The sequence below is a fragment of the Wasmannia auropunctata genome, unplaced genomic scaffold (genome assembly GCF_000956235.1).
Source record: "Wasmannia auropunctata unplaced genomic scaffold, wasmannia.A_1.0 LD334579.1, whole genome shotgun sequence".
In the NCBI taxonomy this organism is placed as follows: domain Eukaryota; kingdom Metazoa; phylum Arthropoda; class Insecta; order Hymenoptera; family Formicidae; genus Wasmannia; species Wasmannia auropunctata.
This window is the reverse complement of record NW_012028311.1, coordinates 144640-167349: the sequence shown is the minus strand read 5'-3', so window position 1 is coordinate 167349 and position 22710 is coordinate 144640. Positions and strand designations below refer to the sequence as shown.

The 22710-nt window shown below is 40.0% G+C and overlaps 2 protein-coding genes across 2 annotated transcripts in view; one reads left to right on the top strand and one right to left on the bottom strand.

Annotated features, from left to right (window-relative positions):
- Nucleotides 1-16958, top strand: part of LOC105458178 (nuclear hormone receptor FTZ-F1) — a 25517-nt gene extending 8559 nt beyond the window's left edge. The window contains exons 3-7 of the mRNA XM_011703295.1: nt 13012-13363; nt 13445-13814; nt 14828-15086; nt 15427-15527; nt 15604-16958. Of these exons, the coding sequence (XP_011701597.1) occupies nt 13012-13363; nt 13445-13814; nt 14828-15086; nt 15427-15527; nt 15604-15750 (1229 nt within the window). The 3' untranslated portion in view covers nt 15751-16958. The remainder of the gene's footprint in view (nt 1-13011; nt 13364-13444; nt 13815-14827; nt 15087-15426; nt 15528-15603) is intronic.
- Nucleotides 16959-19284: 2326 nt separating this feature from the next.
- LOC105458179 (glycine cleavage system H protein, mitochondrial) lies at nt 19285-22697 on the bottom strand. The gene is made up of 3 exons (XM_011703296.1): nt 22206-22697; nt 21269-21412; nt 19285-20614 (listed from the first exon to the last, which is right to left on the bottom strand). The coding sequence occupies exons 1-3, from the start codon at nt 22360-22362 to the stop codon at nt 20385-20387; spliced, it is 531 nt and encodes a 176-aa protein (XP_011701598.1). The 5' UTR covers nt 22363-22697; the 3' UTR covers nt 19285-20384.
- Between the last annotated feature and the right edge of the window lie 13 nt (nt 22698-22710).

The window sequence follows — 22710 nt, the reverse complement described above, 5'->3', positions numbered from 1 at the left end:
ACGTGTGCTCTTCCGATCTACATGTCTTTTTTAACTTGACAGTGGATATTCTGCATATTAAAATCAGTATTAATTTTTAAAATATAGGTCGTAGACATATAGTATGTAAATGAAAGTTAAAGAGAATAAAATTTTGAACACGTTGATGTACTTATGAACCCATTTTGGTAAAGATAGCTTGAAATTAAAATTAAAAAATGTAAAAAAATGTCATTTTTTAGTGATTTTTGGAAAATAACTTTTTCTGATTGGTTGGAGGCAGCAATTTATGTATTTTTCTTGAAGATATTTTAATTATCTTTGAAATGAGCCATCATAAACCTTTTTCCACTGAAACGTTGTCGAGTTACAGGCATTTAAATAGTGAAGGAAAAAAATCAATTTTTCTTAAATTAACATTTTAGTTCAAAAATATGTGGACAATAATTTTTCAAAAATTTATTTTACCTTTTGGTGATTTATGATGCGCGTTGGTCGAATTATAGATTTTGGAGTCAGGAATCGGTGAAGTGACGGACTTAAGAAAAAATCTTTGTCTTCACGTTAACGTCTTTTAGGCCTTTTATTCCGAACTCGCGTGACTTTCTCTGCGACTGTACCATTCGATGTCTTTTACACGACTCCTCGTTCTCTCACCTTTTTCGGATCGACTGCCGGAAGTCCCCCCACTTTTAAACGTTATTTTTCGTTACTTGATTTGTAAAAAACAAGTCATTCCTCTGTCCTTTTGCCTAAGCCGGGGATATCCGCGCTAATCGATCCGATTTTGTTTTTGCGTTTGACCTACTGTACATGTGGTACATGTGTGTATATCTGACTCATGCGTGCATGTATAACTCATGTATGTCGACATCTAGCAGGAATCTCTTTTACGTTAACTTTCATTTTTTATATTTAATTTATTTGAGGCTGTGCGATGCAATCGCCACAGCGGTAATTCTCTTTTATATAAAACTCTCCGCCTGTTAACCCTTAAAGACTCGCGTGACTTTTTTTGACATAAATATTCGCGTGGGGGTTAATTTAACTTGCATTTTAATTACTTATTTTTCAATGAATAATTTCGTTTATTCAGATTGTGAATGAATAAAATTTTATTTTTATTTATAAGTAATTATAAACCGAGACATGTTTTAAACCTAAAGTAATCATTTTCAAACACTAAAAATAATAAAAATTATTTTTTTTATCATGATAACATTTTGGTTAATGAATTCGTAGCATGCAACTTATGTCGTAAAAACAAACACTAAAAATGATCAAATAAATTTGAATTATTATTGTATTTAAAGTTAAAATATAGATACACAAAATATATTGATAAGAATAATTCACACAATATAAATAAAATATTTAATAATGTTTTGAGTGGCTTTAAACTGGAAAATTATTCAAATTAAATTTTTTAAATTAAATCAGAAAGTTATGTATGTGCTCGCGTGGGGATTAAAAGTGACTCCAAGAAGTAAAAGAACTGCTATTTATGGTAAATTTCTTGAGCATTATCAACGCTATTTCGCTGGCTCCAAGAATAAACCGTAAATAGAAGATACTGAAAGCGCTATGTACCGCAAATAAAAACCAAACGATACATTTATATGTCTGGATCAGTTTGACTCCCCACGCGAGTGTTTACGGTTAACCAGGCGGCTATCTACGAAAGGTAAAAATGTCAGGAGACTTGACACTCTGCTTGACATTTGTGAAATACAGCATGCAGTATCCGGGTTTTCGGAAGAATTTGAAAATCTGCCATACACCCATTATTCAAGAATTCTTTACTATTGAAACATATTATGCGAACAAGGTCATCTTTTAGTTCCTGAAAGGATAAGGATCCTTCTTTCTATTATTTCATGAACATAAAAATTTATGTCACTATAACAGTATCGAGTCCGAGCGCTTTAGGTGGTCCGAAGGAGCTATTACTTTTTAATCGAAACTTTGAAACGCTCATTTGTGTTCCTCTTCTCCCCCGTGGGGACGAAAATTCCTGTGTTAAATTTCAATCTATTTATAGAATTTTTCAACCACCAATGAAATTGGGGATCCGAAGCGCCCGGACGAAATTACGCACGCTCTGTTAATTTTTTTCGTCACGGAGGTATCGTGTACCACGAACATGAGGCACTTTGAAAGAGGCGGCAGGTCTTAATGAATGTTAATAAGTACGGAGGGTTGAAGGAACGGGAGCTCTCGCGCCTTGCCTGGTCATTTCGCGTACGCGCGCGCGCGCGCGTATTTCGTGGCGAGCGCGTGAAAAAGCGTCGTAGTCGCAGCTATAATTTCGCATATCAGATGGAATCTGCGCATAGAGGTGCACCGGCCTTTTATTTATAACCACGCGGATCTCGCACCTCGCAGCGGAACGATTGGGTCGCGCTCGCTCGCGGCGTATCGAAACCAGTTTGGTGAATACAAAAACGGTTCTTTTTCATCACCGAACCGCGAGTATCTTCTACATTTCTGTCTTTCAAGGCCGTGCAACCATTCACGTTCAAGGTCGCCTCAACAACGACGCGGTTGTACGCAAGTAGATATATTCCGCGAGCGGTTACTTTTCTAATTTGTCAAACCTGAGCTTGGAGCGAGGTCGAGCTTCCTTCACGGAAATTTATATATCTATATGTTTACACATTATACATACATATATATTAGCCGCTTTTGTGCTGTTGAACCGGATAGAGCTCCAATCCTCGTTGAGAATCGACATTGCGTCGACACTTTTTATTCTCATTCGCAATGCGTGAACTGTATACGACTACTGGAAATCCAAGTTTCTGCAGGGAGAAAAGATTTCCCTCAAAGATTTTCTGACTGAAGAAAGTCTTGAAATGCATTCCACATGTGAATAAAACGTTTTTCAATCAAATTGTATCTCTTTGAACATATCTTATCTCTTCGAAATCGCTCGTCTTTCGGAAGAAAATGTTTGAGATACTGAGAGCTGTTGCGACGTTATCTTTATAGGCATAGTTATCAACATAATTATCCTATGCAGCGTAGCAGACAATAATCGAAAGCTTAATTCTTCGAGTATCAAACGTTATATCAAAAGGAGAAATGTTTAATCTTTGCTTTCAGTTGTGTACGGCAAAAAAAAAACATCGGAAACAATAACAAAGGCTAATATGTCATTGTTTTTCTATCTTTTTTTACTTTTATCTGGCACGTGGGAAACGGCATTAATTAAATGCGTGAAACTGAATTTCGACAATTCGATTAGAGACTGCGGCGCTACGATTGTTGCGCGTAAAACAGACGTAAAAGCGGAATTCGATTTGGCGATTCGGGTCGTAGTTCAGCATCGACGTCGATCACACGCAGCTCGGAGCGAGACTCAACGGAGTAATGAGGGTGGCGCAATCCTTTCGCGTATACGCGACTGTAGGACGGTAGGGAAAAAACTAGGACGAGACGCGAAGCGCGCGATCGCGGGGCAGCGCGCGTGCATCTTTTTCAATCGCGTATCATGTAAGTATCTGCAGATTGCCGCGTAAAAAGTGGGACGGATTTCGCAAGTCCGCGCGCGGTGTGGGTGTTTGAGGGCGCGTCTTTTACCACAGCAAATTGAACCGTCGTCTTTCTGCTGGTCATTCCTGAGAAACCGGGGCGGAAATCGCGCGCGCGCGCGGCATGCGCCTTCGTTTAGAAACTCACGAATTTCATAATTATTGTATTATGTTGCAAGAGACACGGTGCCTGTGTACCTGTGTATACCCGTTCGTCCGTCCGTCCGTCCGTCCATCCATCCATCCATCCGTTCGTTCGTCCCGTCCGTCCGCTCGTTCGACTCCTACCTCTATACGCGCGGGCACGCTCGCGCTTTGCACCGCTGCTGGTGGGAGAGAAAGGTTAGGTTGAGGCGGGGGATTGTGTAATCCCCCTCGTTGAGCCTCGAAGTCTCATCGTCTCTTCTTTTCTCCGAAGCTTTTACTTCTTTCTCGGCTCGCGCTGGCCGCTCATGCACGCGCGACCGGCGCGAATTCGCACTCCGGAACGCACCGCGGACCGGAGGGCCCCGAGGGTCTTCCCCTCCCTCGCGGCCGAGTATCGTATTGCGTAAGTATTATTTCGTCGCGATAATAGCCGGTCGCGTATTAGCGTTGTCATTAATTGAAATGTCTGATGTTCGAGGGGGAAAGGCGGGAGGGGGGGGGAGGGAAGGAGGGAGAGGACAGACAGGTGCGCGCATGCGTTATCGCGCTCGCATCCGTGCGCGCGGCCACGCTTCGAATTTCTGTTCGGCCGCGCCGCGGCAGCGAAGCTTCAATTCGATTTCACGCCCTCGCATCGCACTCTGAATTTTGCTGCAGATCTTTTCGAGATGACAGTGCGGCAACGAATAACGTAAGCGTTACAACCTGGATTCCGTTTAATAAACCTTGTTCATTCTTTTGTCTCTTTGATCTTAAATTTCATTTAGCACAGCAAGGGTATCAAAAATGTCAAAAATATCAAAGTCGCATCATTAGGATCCTCTCAGTTTTCATACATCGATTTCGATATCTTCGAGGCTCTCATGTTTTTTTCAATCTTATAACAATTGGTATATAAGAACTATAGTCCTTTGCCCTATTAATTTTAATGATTACTCTCGATAACGATATAAGAGGATTTTTTCAAGATCCCAAAATATCGGTAGATGCATTCGTTCGCCCGCGCCCAAGCGGCTGCCCTCTTTGTCTGCGCGACGGACAAAGTATTTCCGACGAAATCTTTTCCAGAGCACCGTTCTTTTTTTTCGCGCTCTTTCGCAACACGCGCGCGGAGACGACTTCGCTAATGTCGCGTCGCGTCGCGGCTGAGTATGTCGCCGTGTTGTCATACTCGGGGGGATCCCGAGCCCGACGATTGGCCCGACCGTGGGCGAGCGCGGTCACGTGGTCTCTCGTTAATTTTTATGGGGAGAATCTGACGTCACGCCGGACCCGTGGACCAGATTCGCCGAGTGGGTTTCCCTTTCTTTTCGATGAGCGCGCGCGCGCGCGCGCCCGCCCGCGAGCGTTGTACCCTCTCATCCTGCATGGGTTCGGCGCACCAAGACTGTTTATCAATGCGAAACCTAGGCGCAAACCGGATATAGATCGCATTCTTCGGGAAGCTCGCGGCCGCCGCGCGCACCGGTCGCACGGCTGGATTCGACTCGTTTGACGCAAACGACCTACGAATACTTGAATGGACAGCATAAATAGGTCCGCGACACTCTGTCACCGATGTTATCTGTTATGTGTACGTAAATAGAGCGAGAGATGAAGCCAATAGAGCGTATACCCGTAACGAGATATTGTTTTACTGTGCATTATTGCGCTCCAGTTTAAAAATCTATCCCATCATCGATACGTGGGTTCGCGATTATCTTGCAATCTTTAAGAAAATCACGACGTCCTGGAACTAGGAATTATTATTCTCAAATAATTCGTGGAACTAAATTCTGCTTAAAAATATATATATAATTTTATTCATTATTTAATATTACGATTTGAAATCAATCACAAACATTTGTTGTGCCTATCTTTTTTTTATGTCAAAAAAAAAAGATATAAAACGATATTTCTCTTGTTTACCGCTCTTTGTTTCTCGTTGTAGCTTATATTATATGATATCATATATAATTTCCTTTTTCTATGAATAGAGTTTAAATTGCAATTTCTATGTAGAGATAATCAGTAAATTATTTAGATTTCTTTTATAAGATTCATGAATTTTTTAACGCACAAACGAGAAGAGGAGATTCGACTGGCCGGCCAGTAATTCTGCGAAAATGAAACTTTTCCGGTAGGCGTGCGCTGTGAAGTTGCGTAATAAACGGACTGCGAGAATCGCGTGTGCCGTTTCTCTAATGATCGAGAATCAATAGAAATGCGTCTTTTTTGAATTGCATATTTATTAACTTCGCGTGACTGACGACTTGTGCTCCTTTTTTTTCCATTGTTTGCCATATCAATTTTGCATCAGTTTATCAAACACGGACTTTTCTACATTGTCGAATTTACTCCGCGTAAAAAGTTATTTGTTATCGTTAATAAAAATGATGATGCATAGTTTTGAAACAATTACGTACAGGTTGTATATCATCACGTATAGTTTTTCGTTGGCTTCGCGCCTAAAGAATGTTAAGTATTCGTAATTAATTACAATAAATACATGCTGTGGTATTTAATTAGTGTTGGATCTAGGCAAACGCGCGTGTAAAACTGTGATAATTCTGTGAGGTGAGACGTGGCAGGTTTACGGTAATTAAGCACGGCACACGGCGCAGTCGAGATCTTCAGAGTGCTGCACTTATCCCTCGATTTACGCGTTACTTTTTATACGTAGTTTTTTTTACGCGGTAAATAATCCCTCCGTTCACGCGGCTTCCCACCATTCACTTCCATTTTATTATTACTTTTGTGGGAATACGTGAAATAGATATTTTTACAACATATATACGGGTTTTCCTTTTACGTATTTCTTTTTCCTTATATATAGACTCCATTTACGCGATTCTCAATTGCATAAAAAAAAATATCACGTGGAACAAATACTTCGCGTAAATCGAGGGACCAGTGTAAGTACATTTTCTTAAAGAAATTGAAAAATATTGATTGTTTTTGCAGTTAGTAATTTGTGTCCAAATATAAAACATCTTTTAGCAGGTTTAGATTTAATTTTATGAAAACTTAATAGGTGTGATCATTTTTTTTTATTACTCACGTTAAATTTTTCAGTATTTATGTGGCAAATAAAAATCTATCCATATGAAAATTAAACAAAATTTACGGAAGCAAATATATAAATATTGAAATATTGTCCGTCGCACATATTTCAGATGTATTCCCATAAACTTTTTCATCGTTGATTTCTTCGAACAAGATAACTATATGATTGTCTATGATTTGGAGGAGTTCTATGGCCACCTTGTAGAATAGATCAAGGCACAAATTTTGGAGCGAACGGTTCTCTCCTCGCCTCGCAGCTGTTGCGGAAATATCTCGGGCACGATAAATTTAGCGTGTAAAAAAGAAAGAGGGGAGACAATGAGCCATGCACGATCGCGCGAAACTTCCGGATTCGCGATAAGTATATAGGTATCCAAACGCGACGCGGAGGAGCCCGGCGTTTATTCGTAATGTCGTTCGTTTATTCGATTCTCGTCGTTCGCCGCTGCAGCCCATGACCGGCAGTTCGAATGTAAATTCCATCACGGTGTCACAGTTCGGTCGCATATTCGCCGGTCACGACCGATCGAATCGCCCCGGCACATCTGTGCGTTAGGGACCCGCCGTCGCCCACGCGAATCGTTACCACCCACTCAGTGGCCACCGGGAATCCCGCGCGTTGCGTCGCGCTTTTTAACCCCCTTCGGGCAGCGGCGTAGCCCCTGGAGGGACGCAGAATCAAAATCGAGATCCTCGCGCGTGAAGCAATAAGGGAAACGCTATAATTGGAATAATATTAATATTACACTCATTTGCGTGCGATCGCGCGAAGAAACTTTTCTGGAATGTAATATTCATTAAAGGAGAATAATTTAAATATGCATTTGTCTGGCCCGTCGAAGTTTATCTCTGTTTTCCGTTTCGCGCCCGCATAATGCTCCGTTAATTTGCATATCTCTGTTGCAACAAAATGCACTTATTCAATTGATGCAATATATTTTTGATGCTTTCTATTGTTACCGATTTATTCCGTAATCGAATGTCACTCCGCCTCTCTCGTTATGTCGAAATCATCCCCGAATTTCTGTAGAGCTCCAACCTGTTTTCGCGAGTAGCTCGCAAGTTTCTATACAGTCAACTTTTTGACTGGTCTAAAATAATGAAAATGACAAAACGCAATCTTTTCTAAAACTTCCGATCTGAATTTTACCAGTTTTGAACAAAGTATTTTTTTTTTTTTTCAAAATCAATTTTCCAAGGTGCCAACCGTGAGATTTGTGGCTGGTTTTATTTACGATCCGAGATGAGGCAAAGAGAAATACGCGATATATTACCTTTGGGACACGGGATGGCTGTCATGGCTGTCGTGTCTGAAAGCGTTTCAGAAAGTTGAAAGGGAAACAAGAACGTTGCACGCACGTGCGCCAGCGTGATCCGCGTGCTAAGCCACGCGTGCGAGGCACACTGCCTCGCCAATACGATCCGCGAATTGGGTTATTTCGAAAGTGTGTAAACATACGAACGTAAACAGCATGGAGGAACGTTGCGATACCAATAAGGATACAACAATGCTAATATACCACGATCGCGCGAGCCGAGATTTTGTTAGTTTTGTGTCATTGTTGTGATTCGTTGACGAATAATGCAATAATTTGATTAACGGCATTAAGTTGCTTAATTTGAACCACTCAATCTCGCGTATGTCGCACAATCATAGTTTTGCGAAATTAACGAATGGGGCAATAATTAAGAGAATTTGCCGATACAAAGAAATGTCAGAATGATCCTCTTCTAAATGGATTTAGATAAAACACCTGGAGATTTAATAGAGATTCGTGGCGGTAATTTTCTATAAATGTATACAACTCTTCCAAGATTCGTGTTTCACTAAAATTACGCTTTGAAGCATTATTCTATTATGACTCTTTAAAGATATTTAAACGAGATGGATACATAAATACAACGAAGTTTGAAGTTTAACAACGATAATAGGTAATGTGTACTTTTATGCAAGTCAGTTTTGTCTGAAGTCTAAAGTCGACTACACATTTGCATTTGAAAAGTTCCTCGGGGAGGGGGGGTGGGACGTGTACAATGTAATAAAAACACACCATTTTGATATTTCTGGCGAATTACAGGCGATTTACGAATCCGTTCGGGAAACATTAGTGCCAGTCTCTTTCCTCTCATTCGACGAAAGAGGGCTAAGCACGAGGGTCGAAAGCGTAGATCCGCGCCTAGATCCGTGTCGCGGTCGCGTCACGAAGGACCGGGTCCGTGTCACGAAACGGCGACGTACAAGAGGGAAGGAGAAATAGGGAGAGCCGTGAAAATACATACACATACATTCGTGCATGTATGCATGCTATAACGCCGAGGGAGTCGCGCGCGAGTGGCGCGCCTTCGCCCGGCCGGCCGAAACGAAATCGCGGGGCCGCAGGATGATGGTATGGCTGCGTTGCGCGCTTGACTCCACGCAGTATCGATAGTATCGCGGAGCCGACTTCGAATGCCGGGGGGGAAGACGGAGAGGAAACGGAGGGTTAGGAGGGGAGGGGGGGGGAGGACAGAGAGTCGATGGCGCGAGAGAAGGAGAAGAGCGCGAGAGAGTCGTGAGAGCGAGAGAAGGGTACACACAGGGTGGCGGAGGCGGTAATGTGGAGCGGGCGGTGGAGCGACGAAGGGGGTGAAGCGAGGGTGGGGAGGGGGGGAGAGAGAGGGTTACGCGCGACGGTAGTATACCGTGAGGTCGGGAGGGACAGGAGGGGCGCCGCGGCGGGGGGGGAGAGGGGAGGGCTACGTCGGCGTGCAGGGCGGCACAGGCACAGAAGTGGACGGGCAAGAGCGATTCAACCTCCTTTCACTTTCAACGAGCGCGCGCTCGTTCGTTCGCTCGCTCGCTCGCGGCTGGCTCGTTCGTTTGTTCGTTGGTTCGTTTCGTTCGCTCGCACAGTCGCGCGCCTCGTTCGCCGTTTTCATACGGTCGGCGAGCAGTACGAAAATAGGCAACGCCGCCCGTTTTCGCCAAGCCCCGGGGCCCTCTCGGATTGCCCCCGCGAGAGAGTTCAGAGGCGAACGAGCGCGCCCGCGACTCGAAATCCCCCTCGATAATGGCGCGCGAGGGGGTGGCGTTGCGTCGTGACGCTGCGTCTCGTATAGCTGCTCGATCTCACGATGCTGAGAAACAGTAAAAATGCGGAGGAAAAAAAAAGGAGTGAATGAGCTCGTGATTGCGAGGGAGCTTCTTAGGTAGCGAGATGGCTCTCTCGGTAGCTTATTAGATCTGTAATGTCGTCGGGAACGATGAGGGGTTCGATCTGGCGAAAGGGGTCTTTAACATCGAGGTTAATCTACGGCGGATGGGCGTGTGGAATGTCTCTAGATTCGTTTCCCCTTTCCAGTACTCGAAGAATCTTTTTCTCGACATCGACTCTTCAGTTGCAAAGGGATATTCAGTGTACATAGCTTTTAGTTGGATGTAGCTTTAAAAATATACGGAGACGCCCGCATATAATTCGGCTGTCTACAATTTCGCGTACATAACATATAAATAATTCCAAGGAAGTTAAAGGTCGCGCAATATATATACTTCAGATTTTATATTATTACACGCAGAGACGTACTAATTCCTCTTGCAAGAAATAGATGTGGAGTATTTCTGTGAACCTGACTGGAGAAGATGTAACATTTAATACATCTCTGGCAGTATGATCTTTTTCGCGGTGCTGGCTTTCTAATAATTTTGGCCGCGTTTGAAAAAGGTTATCTTCAGCACTACTATAACAGTCGAATAAACGTTAGTTAAAAACAATTGTAAAAGTATATAAGATTTACTTTGCACAGTTTTCTAACAAAACTTATTTCAAGACTTCGTGCACCGTAATTATTAAGTTAATAATCAGAGTTAATATTTGCGATCCGTCAAACTTTGCGGTATAGCATTCGTAAATTTCATGCGTGATATTTTGTGTCCCAAAATAATTTTGGCGTAGCAAGATATAATGCCGCTATACAACTATAATGTGTACATATCCATACAATGTTTTAATTTTAATTTAATGTAGAGAGACATTACACCTCGCATTACACGCCAACGAAAATTCTAGCATTATAAAAAATGGTCTTTAGAAAAGAATTAAAGGCGTCCCTTTAATATCTTGTGTGAATGTTAACGTAATCATAATCAGATGGAAAAACAAATGCAAAAATTAATATTTAGATAACAAATACATCAATTATCAGTATCAATAAATTTAAAAAAATTTAAATAATTCTTTATTATACTTTTGTTATGGTGATTTCATCAATGAAGAGACAAGTAATTATTAAAATTACTAAATTACGTTCAGAAATATTCGGTGAAAAATTTTATTCCGATTCGCTATATTTTTTTTTATATGTTAAAGCAAAAGAGATGCTGTTGTCTCTTGATCGCGAATGCAAGTCCGTACGAAAATTTCTTCGGAAGCTGATCGCTTCGCGGTTGTAAATGCTTTCCGGGCGGGCCATGTTTCTTTGCAGGAAGTACCCGATTGCGCGGCGAGTCGTTTGACGCAAGTAAAAAGCGTAAAAAAAGAATGCGCTCGCGAGAGAGCTCCCTGCGCGCTAATCGACAATTACGGATTACGCGAGCGTTCATTATACGACGCTTATTTTCCTCGCGCCGTTGGCGATTACAGGCCGACCATGGATGTATGCCGTTTAAGCCGCTGCACGTACGTCGTACGCTTCTGCAGCTGACCATCAGCTGTTCTCCAGAGTCATGAAAATTCCGCTCTTCGTCAAACTTCGTTTGTGAGTTAAAATGAGTCGCAGTCATTTGTCGAGTCGTTTAAATATGATATCGCCACGATGGCGTTATCGATTCGTATGTCTCTTGAAAAATTCGGAGAATGCATCAAGCAGTTATTCAACTGTAATTGATTTTAAAAGGGTAAAGATAAAGACATGATTTCCGGTTCGTCCCGCCTCGTGAAGGAAGCGAAATCGTGGTGCAGTCCTGAATCAGTCTCATAAAGTGGAAAAATTTACGATGTTCTTTTAATTTAATTTAGACTTTTTTGGCATTTTTAAGTAAGTTTCTAATTAACGTCTGAATTTAAACATTTTATCGAGATAAAATCGTGAATTTAAACGAATAATCGCTTATGGCTTATCGAAAATTTCTATTCTCCCGATGGTATGCAATTTAAGAGCAACCGGCGACGTCTCGGTGCTATTCGTGAAGGAAAAATCGAGCCCGCGTGTACAGCTGTGGAAATTTTCGCGTCAGGCATTAAAGAGTTAAGAGTGTATTCCCAGCTCTACGTTCGCGCGTACGCAAAGTTTTCGAAACAACCCGACGACGAGACTCGATCAATCTCGCGCGGCAGATGGCTCGTTATCAGCGGCCAGTTTGAAGAAGCCGGTATACGCACGGCACGGCTTTAGACAGCGATAGCGATATACATATATCGTAGAAAACGCGCGGAATGTGCCGAACACGGTGATTTGCATAGCGCGCGTGCGCGCGCGCGCGTTGATTGCCGCGTGTACATATGTACGGCAGAAATAGCAGGCGGTGCACTCTCACGCTTTTGTCCTACTTATCTGGCGATTAGCCGTAAGACTTCCGCTTTCGTCCGACTCGGAAGACCGCGCGCGCTTCCCCAAGGTTGCTTCGTTCGATCGCGCGCGGAAGAGAATTTCTCTTCGGGAATCGAATCGGCGAACAATCACAATTGCTGTTTGTCAGATCGCTTTTCGCGATTGAAGACGAAATTGAAGACTGATTGCTCCGCGAGGGAAAAATCCTTCGATTCTATTCCTCTCCAATTGTATAGCTCTTCGATGCCACTTATGTGTCCTCTGAAACTTGTATAAAATTAAGTCTTTCAAATATTTACTCGAATTCTGAAATGAAAAATTTAATTTAATTTAATCTTCACCGAGGAAAGATACTTTCTACGATTAAAAAAACATTTATGATACGTCAGACTGTTCAGAATCGTAAAGTTTGCAATAAGTGTATAACGCGGGAGATAAATATAATTAAATTTTGCTGAGAACATTTAGCAATACTTCGCGGTATTGCCTAAGAAATCGATTTTTTTTTCACTCGATGTCCAAATACATATGTTCCATATTCGCAGTTCCTACATTCCATGAGAAATCAGGTGCGACTCGGCCTTCGGGCGGTATCGCACAGCGTGTAGCCCGACGGAGAAATACTGCATGATTTCAAGGATAAGAAATACTCCGTACAACGCCGCGACTCTTAAACGTTAATTGAAAGTTTTGAGAATAAACGCGAGAGGGATAAATAAATCGCCAAACGCGATGCACCCGTGGGCCGGCGCTGAATCAGCAATTCTCTCTGTTGTTCCAGCTGTGCGGGCGGACAGAATGCGGGGCGGTAGAAACAAATTCGGGCCCATGTACAAGAGGGATCGGGCGCGGAAGCTGCAGTTGATACGCCAGCGGCAACTGGCGATCCAGACGATACGCGGCAGCCTTGGCGACCCGGCAAGCTACTCCTCCGCGGTCGCGCCCTTGATGCACATCAAGCAGGAGATCCAAATACCTCAGGTCTCGAGTCTGACCTCGTCGCCGGACTCGAGCCCGTCCCCCGCGACCGTGGCCGCGGGCCTGGTCACGACGCAGGCCGGCGGCGGCGGCGGCGGCAGTGGCAGCGGAGCCGGCCAGCACCAGCTGATCGCGCCATCCAGTCAGCCCAACATCGGTACCAGCGGTGGCGGCGGCGGCGGCGGTGGTGGCAGCGGCGGTGGCGGCGGCGGCGGCGGCAGCGGCGGCGGCGGCGGGGGCGGCGGCAATCACCTGCACAACCTCAACCCGGGTCTGGACAGCAAGCTCTGGGCCGCCAACTCCACCACCCCCGGCACGAAGGTCTTTAACTTCGGCGAGCAGTCCGCGCAGCCATGCAGCGGCGGGGTGCCGACCTACGCGCCCAACCCCACCGTCGCATTCAAGACACTTAGCCCGATAATAAGGGAGTTTATGTTGTCGATCGACGACCGCGAGTGGCAGACGTCTCTCTTCGGACTGTTGCAAAGCCAAACGTATAATCAGTGTGAAGTGGACTTGTTCGAATTAATGTGCAAAGTGCTCGATCAGAATTTGTTTTCGCAGGTAGACTGGGCTAGAAACTCGACGTTCTTCAAAGATCTCAAGGTGAGCATCTTGGGCATCTAAGGTCGTCGCGGGTCTTTTCTAGAACAACGCATTGAGTAGGTTCTCTTTTTTTTTTTTTTGCTTTTTCTTCGTCGTCGCGAATTCGAGATTTTCCGCGATATTTCGATATTTGATGTAAAGAACGTGTGAGAGAGAGGTGTCAAACGTATATAACGGCGCGTTCGAAGTAACCGCAACCGATTTTGTCGAGGATCTCCTCGATGAGAAAAGTTCGTTCTTACCGATAAATAACTCGCGTTGCCTGGCCTGCTCGCGGTGCCATGAGCGGGGATGTGAGGTAACCAGCGGCATTGCACAATCACTGAATGATTTCAAGCATCGCCTCATATCTAGGTCATAACAAGATACGTTTCTGGGTTATGGCGGTTGCCCCAAAGCAGGACCGCGTTAATTATAAATTGCATACTTTAACTGGTCGTTTTGTAATAACTTTTTATTTTTGCTTCAACACGGCGGATTTGTTAACGACGATGCAAAGCGGACCGAGGCCATTTTGTTGAAACTTTTCGTCGACAATATGGTACATTGCCGCCTGATCTTCACTTATAGTCTTGTTAAAATCATGTCGCGCTTCTAAAGGAGATTTTTTAATACTATTTTCTATTTCTTTAATATAAATATAAATTGTCGCCATAAAATAATCAACCGCATTTTTGCGGTATTTTTTTATTAAAAAAAAAAACACTTTCGGTATAACAACGAACGAATATTCGAGACATTGATATTTATTTGTAAATTGCAGTTAAAATTATTTGAATCTAATTTATTAAAAAATTTCCTTTTCTTTCGTTTTAGAAAATTTTTCATTTGTTGCATGCGTTCTCGAATTTAGTTAGCTCTGAAAACATTTTTTTATATTATTTTTTTATATTATGCTGTCGTGTATCGATTTTTACGTAAAATTTAAAGTTCCAAACGGAATATAACTACATCCATATTTCTCTGTGTATTTATTCATTGTATCTAACGTTTGCACGGCAATTATTTGCTAGGTTGACGATCAAATGAAGTTGCTACAACATTCTTGGTCGGATATGTTGGTGCTCGATCACCTTCATCACAGGTTACACAACAATCTACCCGACGAGACGACACTTCACAATGGCCAAAAGTTTGATCTTCTCTGTCTCGGCCTACTCGGAGTTCCTTCCTTGGCCGAAACCTTCAGGGAACTATCCAAAACGCTTCAGGAACTAAAATTCGACGTTCCCGAATATATATGCATGAAATTCCTAATGCTGCTGAATCACGGTAAGTAAAATTAGATCCGCCCACGTTCTTCGTCTCGTAAGTGATGAGCTTTCAGAGACAACAGGTGATAATTAAGCCGGGTAAGATATCCGATGCCGCGACGCCGCGCGTAGTCACGTTTTACGTAGCTTTTTAAAAACGTGACTTTAAAGGTCGCGTTGCAGAATCTTTTTGCATCAACGATGTGAAATTTATCACCCGACGCGACGTAACTTGCTTTTTTTTTTACCTTTGTTCTACTTTCAAATAAACACCTCTCATTCCACAGTATCCCGTAATACTCTAGACCACAAATTTATACGCATCTTTTACATAAATGCATATATTTAATTTATTGCAGATGTCCGTGGACTAGCAAACAAGAAGCATGTGCAAGAGGGTCACGAGCAGGTTCAACAGTCGCTTATGGAACACACGCTAACCAATCACCCATCTGTACTGGTGCGTTTTATTACAAACAACCTAAAACGAGTTAATGAGGTATTTTAATTGTCCCTTTTTTTTTCGAACTATCTAGGATAAATTTAACAAGTTGCTGGCAGTATTACCGGACATTCACGAGGTGGCAACCAAGGGAGAGGAGCATCTTTATCAGAAACATTGCAATGGCGGCGCACCAACGCAAACGCTTCTCATGGAGATGCTTCACGCCAAGAGAAAATGAAACGATCAGTTTTACTTGGTAATCTTTGCCATCGAATGAGAAAGAAGTCCGTTATTACACGTATACACACATACACACACATATATACACACATATACACACACATATATTTATATATATATATTCATATATAAATATATATAAATATATATATACATATATATTGAAAGTCCTGTTATAATGCCCCTAATCGTGAGATAGAGTGGACCTCAAAGTACCTATTAAGAGCTAAAACGCTGCTAAGGTATCGGACCAAGTAAAGGGGCCCTGGTTCATGAAATACCTATGCATACAAATCAAGTATAGACGTACATACGTTACATACGTTACACATACACATACATATATATATACATATATATATATATATCACACATAGTATATGTATTATAAAGTGTATCTAAATATATATAAACACAATGACATATATTTTCTATATTTGATGTTGAAGTTTTAGAGATGTATGTGGAGAATTACCCCTGTTAATGGGTATAAGCGCAGGGAAACAGTAAGCAAGATGCCTTGAAAACAGTACAAAGGGTGGTTAAACAAAAAACTATTGGTCAAAGGGCAGGCAATTTTTGTCTAAATAAGTAAAGCTATTTTTCTAATACTTAGAGGCGAATTTATTTTTAAGCATACCACACTGAAGCCTTGCTCTCACTCGAACGAAATATTATCGTACTGCTAAAGAAAAAAAAAAGAGAATCAAATTCTCTCTCCAGATCAATCGTGCTTCTGCAAGGGATTCAATGGGCATACTTGAATGACAATGAACTTGCATGTGATATACATATATGTTTGTCGCACGGCCACCTGGGCATCCTTAGGATTTCCTATAAAGAAAAAAAAAATCTGCATTTTCGTCACACTTGCACACAGCGGGGCTACTATATTGTAAATACTAGTTAACACATTCCAATTATGTTGTAAAGTACAGATCATGTTAAATATGTAATTACATATTTTGTGTATAGTTGAATAATGAAATGAAATAAATATATTTCTGTTGCTTACTTGAGGAAAAATCATTAGCTACTTAATGTCTTCACTAATTTTAGGATCTTATCCATGTATTTTTTTCTTTATTACTTCTTCAAATAGGTGGCGGAAAGGAAAATAACTACAAATTGCGATATTTTACTATTGTATGTTGTACCATAATAAAGATTCTGTTTAAGAAATAAAAGAATCATTGGAGCAAGGTTTATGTGGTCCTATATTGTCTAGCGATTAATTCTAAATGCATAAGATAATATTAATCGTATCGCAGTTGTTAAATAGAAAAAGATATTTAGTAAATGTTAAGATAGCGAACGAAAGTAGTAATTTTTCACTAATAGATTATTATTAATTATTATTATTAATTATTACTATTATTATTGTTTAGCCAATAGTCAGAAATTCTTCAGTGCTGTGAAGGCTGTCTTTTTGACGCCTGTGGTATTTGAAGCCATTGGAAATTACATATTGTGTCAGATGCAAAGTTTAAACGTGACAACAGAGACAGAAATCTTTCCTTGCACTGGTAAATTGGATATTATCCGTTGCCGCTCCTCTTGTTTTTAATTCACGTATCAAATACGTACCTGCTGCAAAAGAAAGGCTATTTTACTACTTTCACTTTTTCCACCGATCTTTCAATACATTTAACTATATAGGTGTAAAGTGCTTGTTGGTAAGCACTGGAACATTGATGTCTCATGTTAGATTAAGACTCGAGTGTTAAATCAAATCAAGAGGAACAGTAACGGCTACTATTGCCAATGGTAATCAAATGTTTTCTCGAGGGCACCGCATGTACTTATCGCGCGAGCAAAGATTTGTGTCCACCTGTCGGCTGTTTGACCTTGCACGCCGATATAGAATATGCTAATGTTCCCAAATTTTCAAATCGTCCGGTTTTTTCATGTTAAAACACGAAATTAAAAGCAGCCTAGACTTTATCATTGTTTCCCATCTATAATAACGCCTCCTTTGAAAAGAAAGAAAAATATTTTTATTTAATTCACGACACGAATGACTACCTCTTCATATCTGTATTAAGTTTTTATATTTTTACATTTTTAGTAACCACATACCTCAGAATAGACGCCCAGATAGCAATTTGAATGGAATGAATGAATGTATAACATGCATAAGCAGAATATTTTTAATTCGTGTAGTGTGTATAATATACACGTTAAGAAGCTACGATGTAATACAACTTATTAAAAAAAGTATCGTACCCATTGTATGTCCACACGTTATTAGGTCTTAGTTAACTATTTACTATTGTATTTTTCTGCAAATTAGTTCATAATTCTGTCATTTTACCATTGTATTAGTTACTGCTGTCTCGCAATTTGAAAAAAAAAATATCGCTTTAAATCATTGCATTGCTGTTTGGGTAAGACAAGTTTACGCTACCGTTTATTTATTGTATCGTCTTCTTTCATCTTCGAGACCTCCTGCTGAACGTGTCGGTCTGATAATTTTGGAACAAGTCGTATTAATCGCAAACACCATCATTATATATGTTCTCGATATATTATATATCGAGAAAAAAAATAGCTCTTCTAAAACAAAAAGGATAACTCCAAAATCAGTTATCTCTGTAAATACTTCGTATATAGAATAAGGCATATAAAGCGTGGCATATTAATCTCCTTAAAAATTTTAATTTTAGGAAAAGACGTTTTCTAAATATTGCAGGAAGCTTTGAAGAGGGTATAATAACGGCGATAATAGTTTCACTAGAGAGACATGTCATTTCTCTGCAAATGACAAAAATTGTTATTTCCTTTTTGCTTCTCAATGCAGGAATATCATTGTCTTTCCAAATGAATTTAGATCGGGATCGAGATCAAGGCAAATTCATATGGTATAATCTTTTTAACATTAAATGTAAGTTTTGCGCCAGTTATAGCATCCAAAAGCTCTATAACCATGTAGTAACATAAACGTGAAAGCTTATGAGGAATACACGTTGTAAAATAACCGAAGCATTTGCGAGCATGTTTCTATTAATACAAAAGTATGAAATCTTGACATATAGATGCGCTTAAAACTTACTCACAAATGTTGTAAAAAAGAATTATACTATTGGAAAAAAAAATGATCATTGTTGTTTCGCGAAAATGGAATCAAGTATTACGGACGCTATGTGGCTTCTTTGGAATTCCAAAACTTTTACTTTTTAAACGTTTCCTTCTAAAATTGATATTTTCTTAAAACATATTAATATGTCACGCTCTAAATGTTTCATTCTGTATATATACACATCAAATCCCGATTAACGACTCGATCTGTTACAACACGTTTTTATTAACCATTGTAATTAGTGAATACGACAATTACAGCGTTGTGTATATTTCTTCTTATGTTAAATATGTACAGTTACCAATTATGATTGGGCAAATGAATCTAATTTAATATTTACACGATTCTTTGATTCAATAAAATCGTTGGAATAAAGTTTAAATGGAAAAAAAATTATGCGTTGTTAACACTGCCATTAGCAGTTGGCAATTGTAAATTATGTAGAAAAATTAATTGACTGTAAATATATTTTTATTATTAACAGATAATGGTTCCTTTCTAGAGAGCTGACAGTACTATTTTTTATATATTATATCGGTTGAAACCCATAGCGATATTACTTCCCTCATTTCGGAACTTAAGGATTGCTACAAGATTACGAAATATTTCGGAGGAGAGTCAAAAATAGTGCGTAAGATCAATCGGTATACCATTTTGTGAGATTCGAAAATATCTCTTGCGATTATTCAGTCTCTTATTAGGATGTAAAATTGTTACAAAATTTCCAAAATCTTTGTGCGCTCGGAAAAGAAAAAAAAAAAAGAATAGTATCATAATTTGTAACTCGAATGCTATTATTCATGTATTATCAAACAACATATATATATATGCATATATATCTATATTTGTTTGCTTTGTATAAATACAAAATGAAGAACGTTGCACAGTGACTAATAAAAATATTGCAATTATCGCAATCAATACTAATTTTTGACTTGTGCTACATACAACATCTTTTTACGCATTAAAATTTCTGTACTGAACTATATTTTGTACAGTTGTTTATAATTCGCTAACATGTAACTTGTTTTAATTTTTGCAGTAAATAATTTTCGACATCACTCCGACATGGATTAAGATCATATTTATGATGTATTTGAAAAAAAAAAAACGTTAAATGTTTGCTTGCTTAATACACTAACTTCTTCATAAATTAACATTTCTGTTACTTATAAAACTACTGAAATGACATATGTGTAACTCCAGTTGTGATTGCTCTCAATGTGATCAAAGTGCAAATATAACATTATTTTCCATAAAACGGAATGATATATTTATAGTGAATACGCAGCATATTTTTGGATTTTGTATGAATTATCGTTGACGTACAAATAATCGGACAAACTACATCTTTCTGCAATCCACATTAAATTGCGCAACAATTTCTATTCAACTTTCAGTTAAATCATGCGTGATCAAGTAATTATAAAATGTCTTTCGTGTGTGTTTCAATAAGTCCATTAAATCTCTCGAATGATATCTTCAAGCAGAAAATACAGTTCCTGTTAGAATATATTAGCAATTTGGTTCAAATTCTTTTCTAGCATATAAATTTAATGCGGATCTGATTTTAAAAACGTATTATAAGCCTCCTCGTTCATTAGGCTCTTGATCTCGTCTAAATCGCTTAACTCTATTTTGAATAGCCAACCGTCTTTGTAACAAGATTTGTTAATTAACCCGGGTTTACTTTCAACCGCCTCATTTTTCTCCGTAACTTTCCCGCTGACCGGACTTGTCAGTTCTGAGGCTGCCTTCACCGATTCCAGGGCTCCGCATTCCTCTAAAAAAATGATAGTTACGTGATCTGTGAAAAACATTTCGAATACACTTCTATTCTAAATGTAAAGATTACGTTGTATGGGATGTTCGAAATTTTTACAAATGAAAGGAAAGGAAAATTAAATAAGTCAAAGCCTAAGCCAATAATAATTAACAACAGCTTTGGCTTTTATTATTTCATTTTCTTTTCTCGATTATATATCTATCAGAGTCTCGTTATAGTTAATTTTAAAAAATAAAAGTGTTATATACAGTACTAAAATTAGCATAACGGATAGTTTTTTTTTCGAAGAGACATTCCAGTGTGCCTTTAGAGACAATCTTTTCAATTTAGAATCTTGTTATAATTAATTTTTAAAAATAAAAAAAGTTATATACAGTACTAAAGTTAGAATAATGGATAGTTTTTTTTTCGAAGAGACATTCCAGTGTGCCTTTAGAGACAATCTTTTTAATTTAGAGTCTCGTAATTAATTTTTAAAAATAAGAAAAAAGTATATTATATACAGTACTAAAGTTAGAATAATATAAATAGTTTTTTTTCGAAGAGAGATTCCGGTGTGCCTTTAGAGACAATCTTTACAATTTTTGAAGCTTTTCCGAAATTTTGTCGCGCTAGAAAAGTGAGGGGAAATCGTATATCATCATCAGCTACCGTCTTTTTTGATCGTGGATCCTACGTCGGGAAGCTGCGCGTACACCACATCCCCGAGTGCATCCTGCGCGTAATCCGATATACCGACTGTACCGATTTTGCCGTCCACCGTTATCCATTCGTGCTTATCGGTGTACCATCGTTCTGAAAAATCATACGTTTATCTCGCAACTACGATTCGATTTAAGTTGCATCACTGAAGATTGATACAAGTTACATAATCTAAATTCTAAGTATTTGTACCGAGAGAATAAAAAAAAAAACGTAACAATACATGAGAGTATATCAAAGTCTAGTTTGACTTCGATCGAATTTCGATTGATAAATTTGATCGAATTAGTGAGTTTAATACATTTTTCAATTAAGTAATATCTGAATTATTTTATTCACACAAATAGAATTAATTTTTTATCAGTACGTCAAAATTATTTTGTTGACACAAATAGAATTATTAATTTTTGGTCAGTACGTCAAAATAAGTGAAATTATAGAAGCGAGAAATTGCAGTTAGAAATTTTACTTGAATTTAAACAATTCTGCCGGTCGAATTAAACGCGCGGCACATCGGAATTCGATCGAACTTGCTCCTATTGTTTTTTTAACTGAAAAGTTTTACATGTACATATTTATTTAAAATTACTTTTACATAATTATTGTGTCAAAATAATATACATATTATGTAATATTTATACATATGCGTTACATACACACGCGCGCGTGTATAAACCAATTTAAATTCCTCGCGCATTGATCGATATATCAACTCATTCATATTTATATTTACACCCGAAAGGACGAGGACGCGGAGAAAAAAACTCGCAACAGACGGTACCCCGTGGCCAAATTATTTCGCAAATATTTGTAAACACGCATGTATTTTCTTTCAAAGGCTCAAAAGTCAGCTGCGATCTCGGGTCGTCGAGCCTCCGGCACTTACCGTCTCTCAAGCAACGAGTTGTGGTTATGGATCGCGCGGCCACGGCGAGAGGTATCCTCGTCGTCCCCGACTTCGCGGCTGAATCGAGCAGACCGCCGCCGTGCGAGACGAGGGTCTTCGCCGCGCGTCTGCCGACCTGGACGATCAACCTTGCCATTCTTCCCTCGTCGCCGATCCGACCGTGCGAGCGAGACCGTGTTGTGCACGAGATCACCTAACCTCTCTCTCTTTCTCTCTCTCTCTCTTTTCTTTCTTTCCCACTCTGTGCGAGGTCCGCGACGCGCGAGCAAAACGGAGCGGATTCCCGGACGGAATAACGAGAGACGAAGATCACGATTCCGAGCCGCGGCACTTTTCTACTCCCCCGTTATCGGCTCCTCTCTTATCGCGCGTCTCGGAAATTTAATCGAACCGAGTATTCAAAACGAGCGGACGCTCGTGTGGCAAGCGGTATCGAGACGACACACGTTCTAACTTCTCTCTCTCTCTCTCTCTCTCTCTCTCT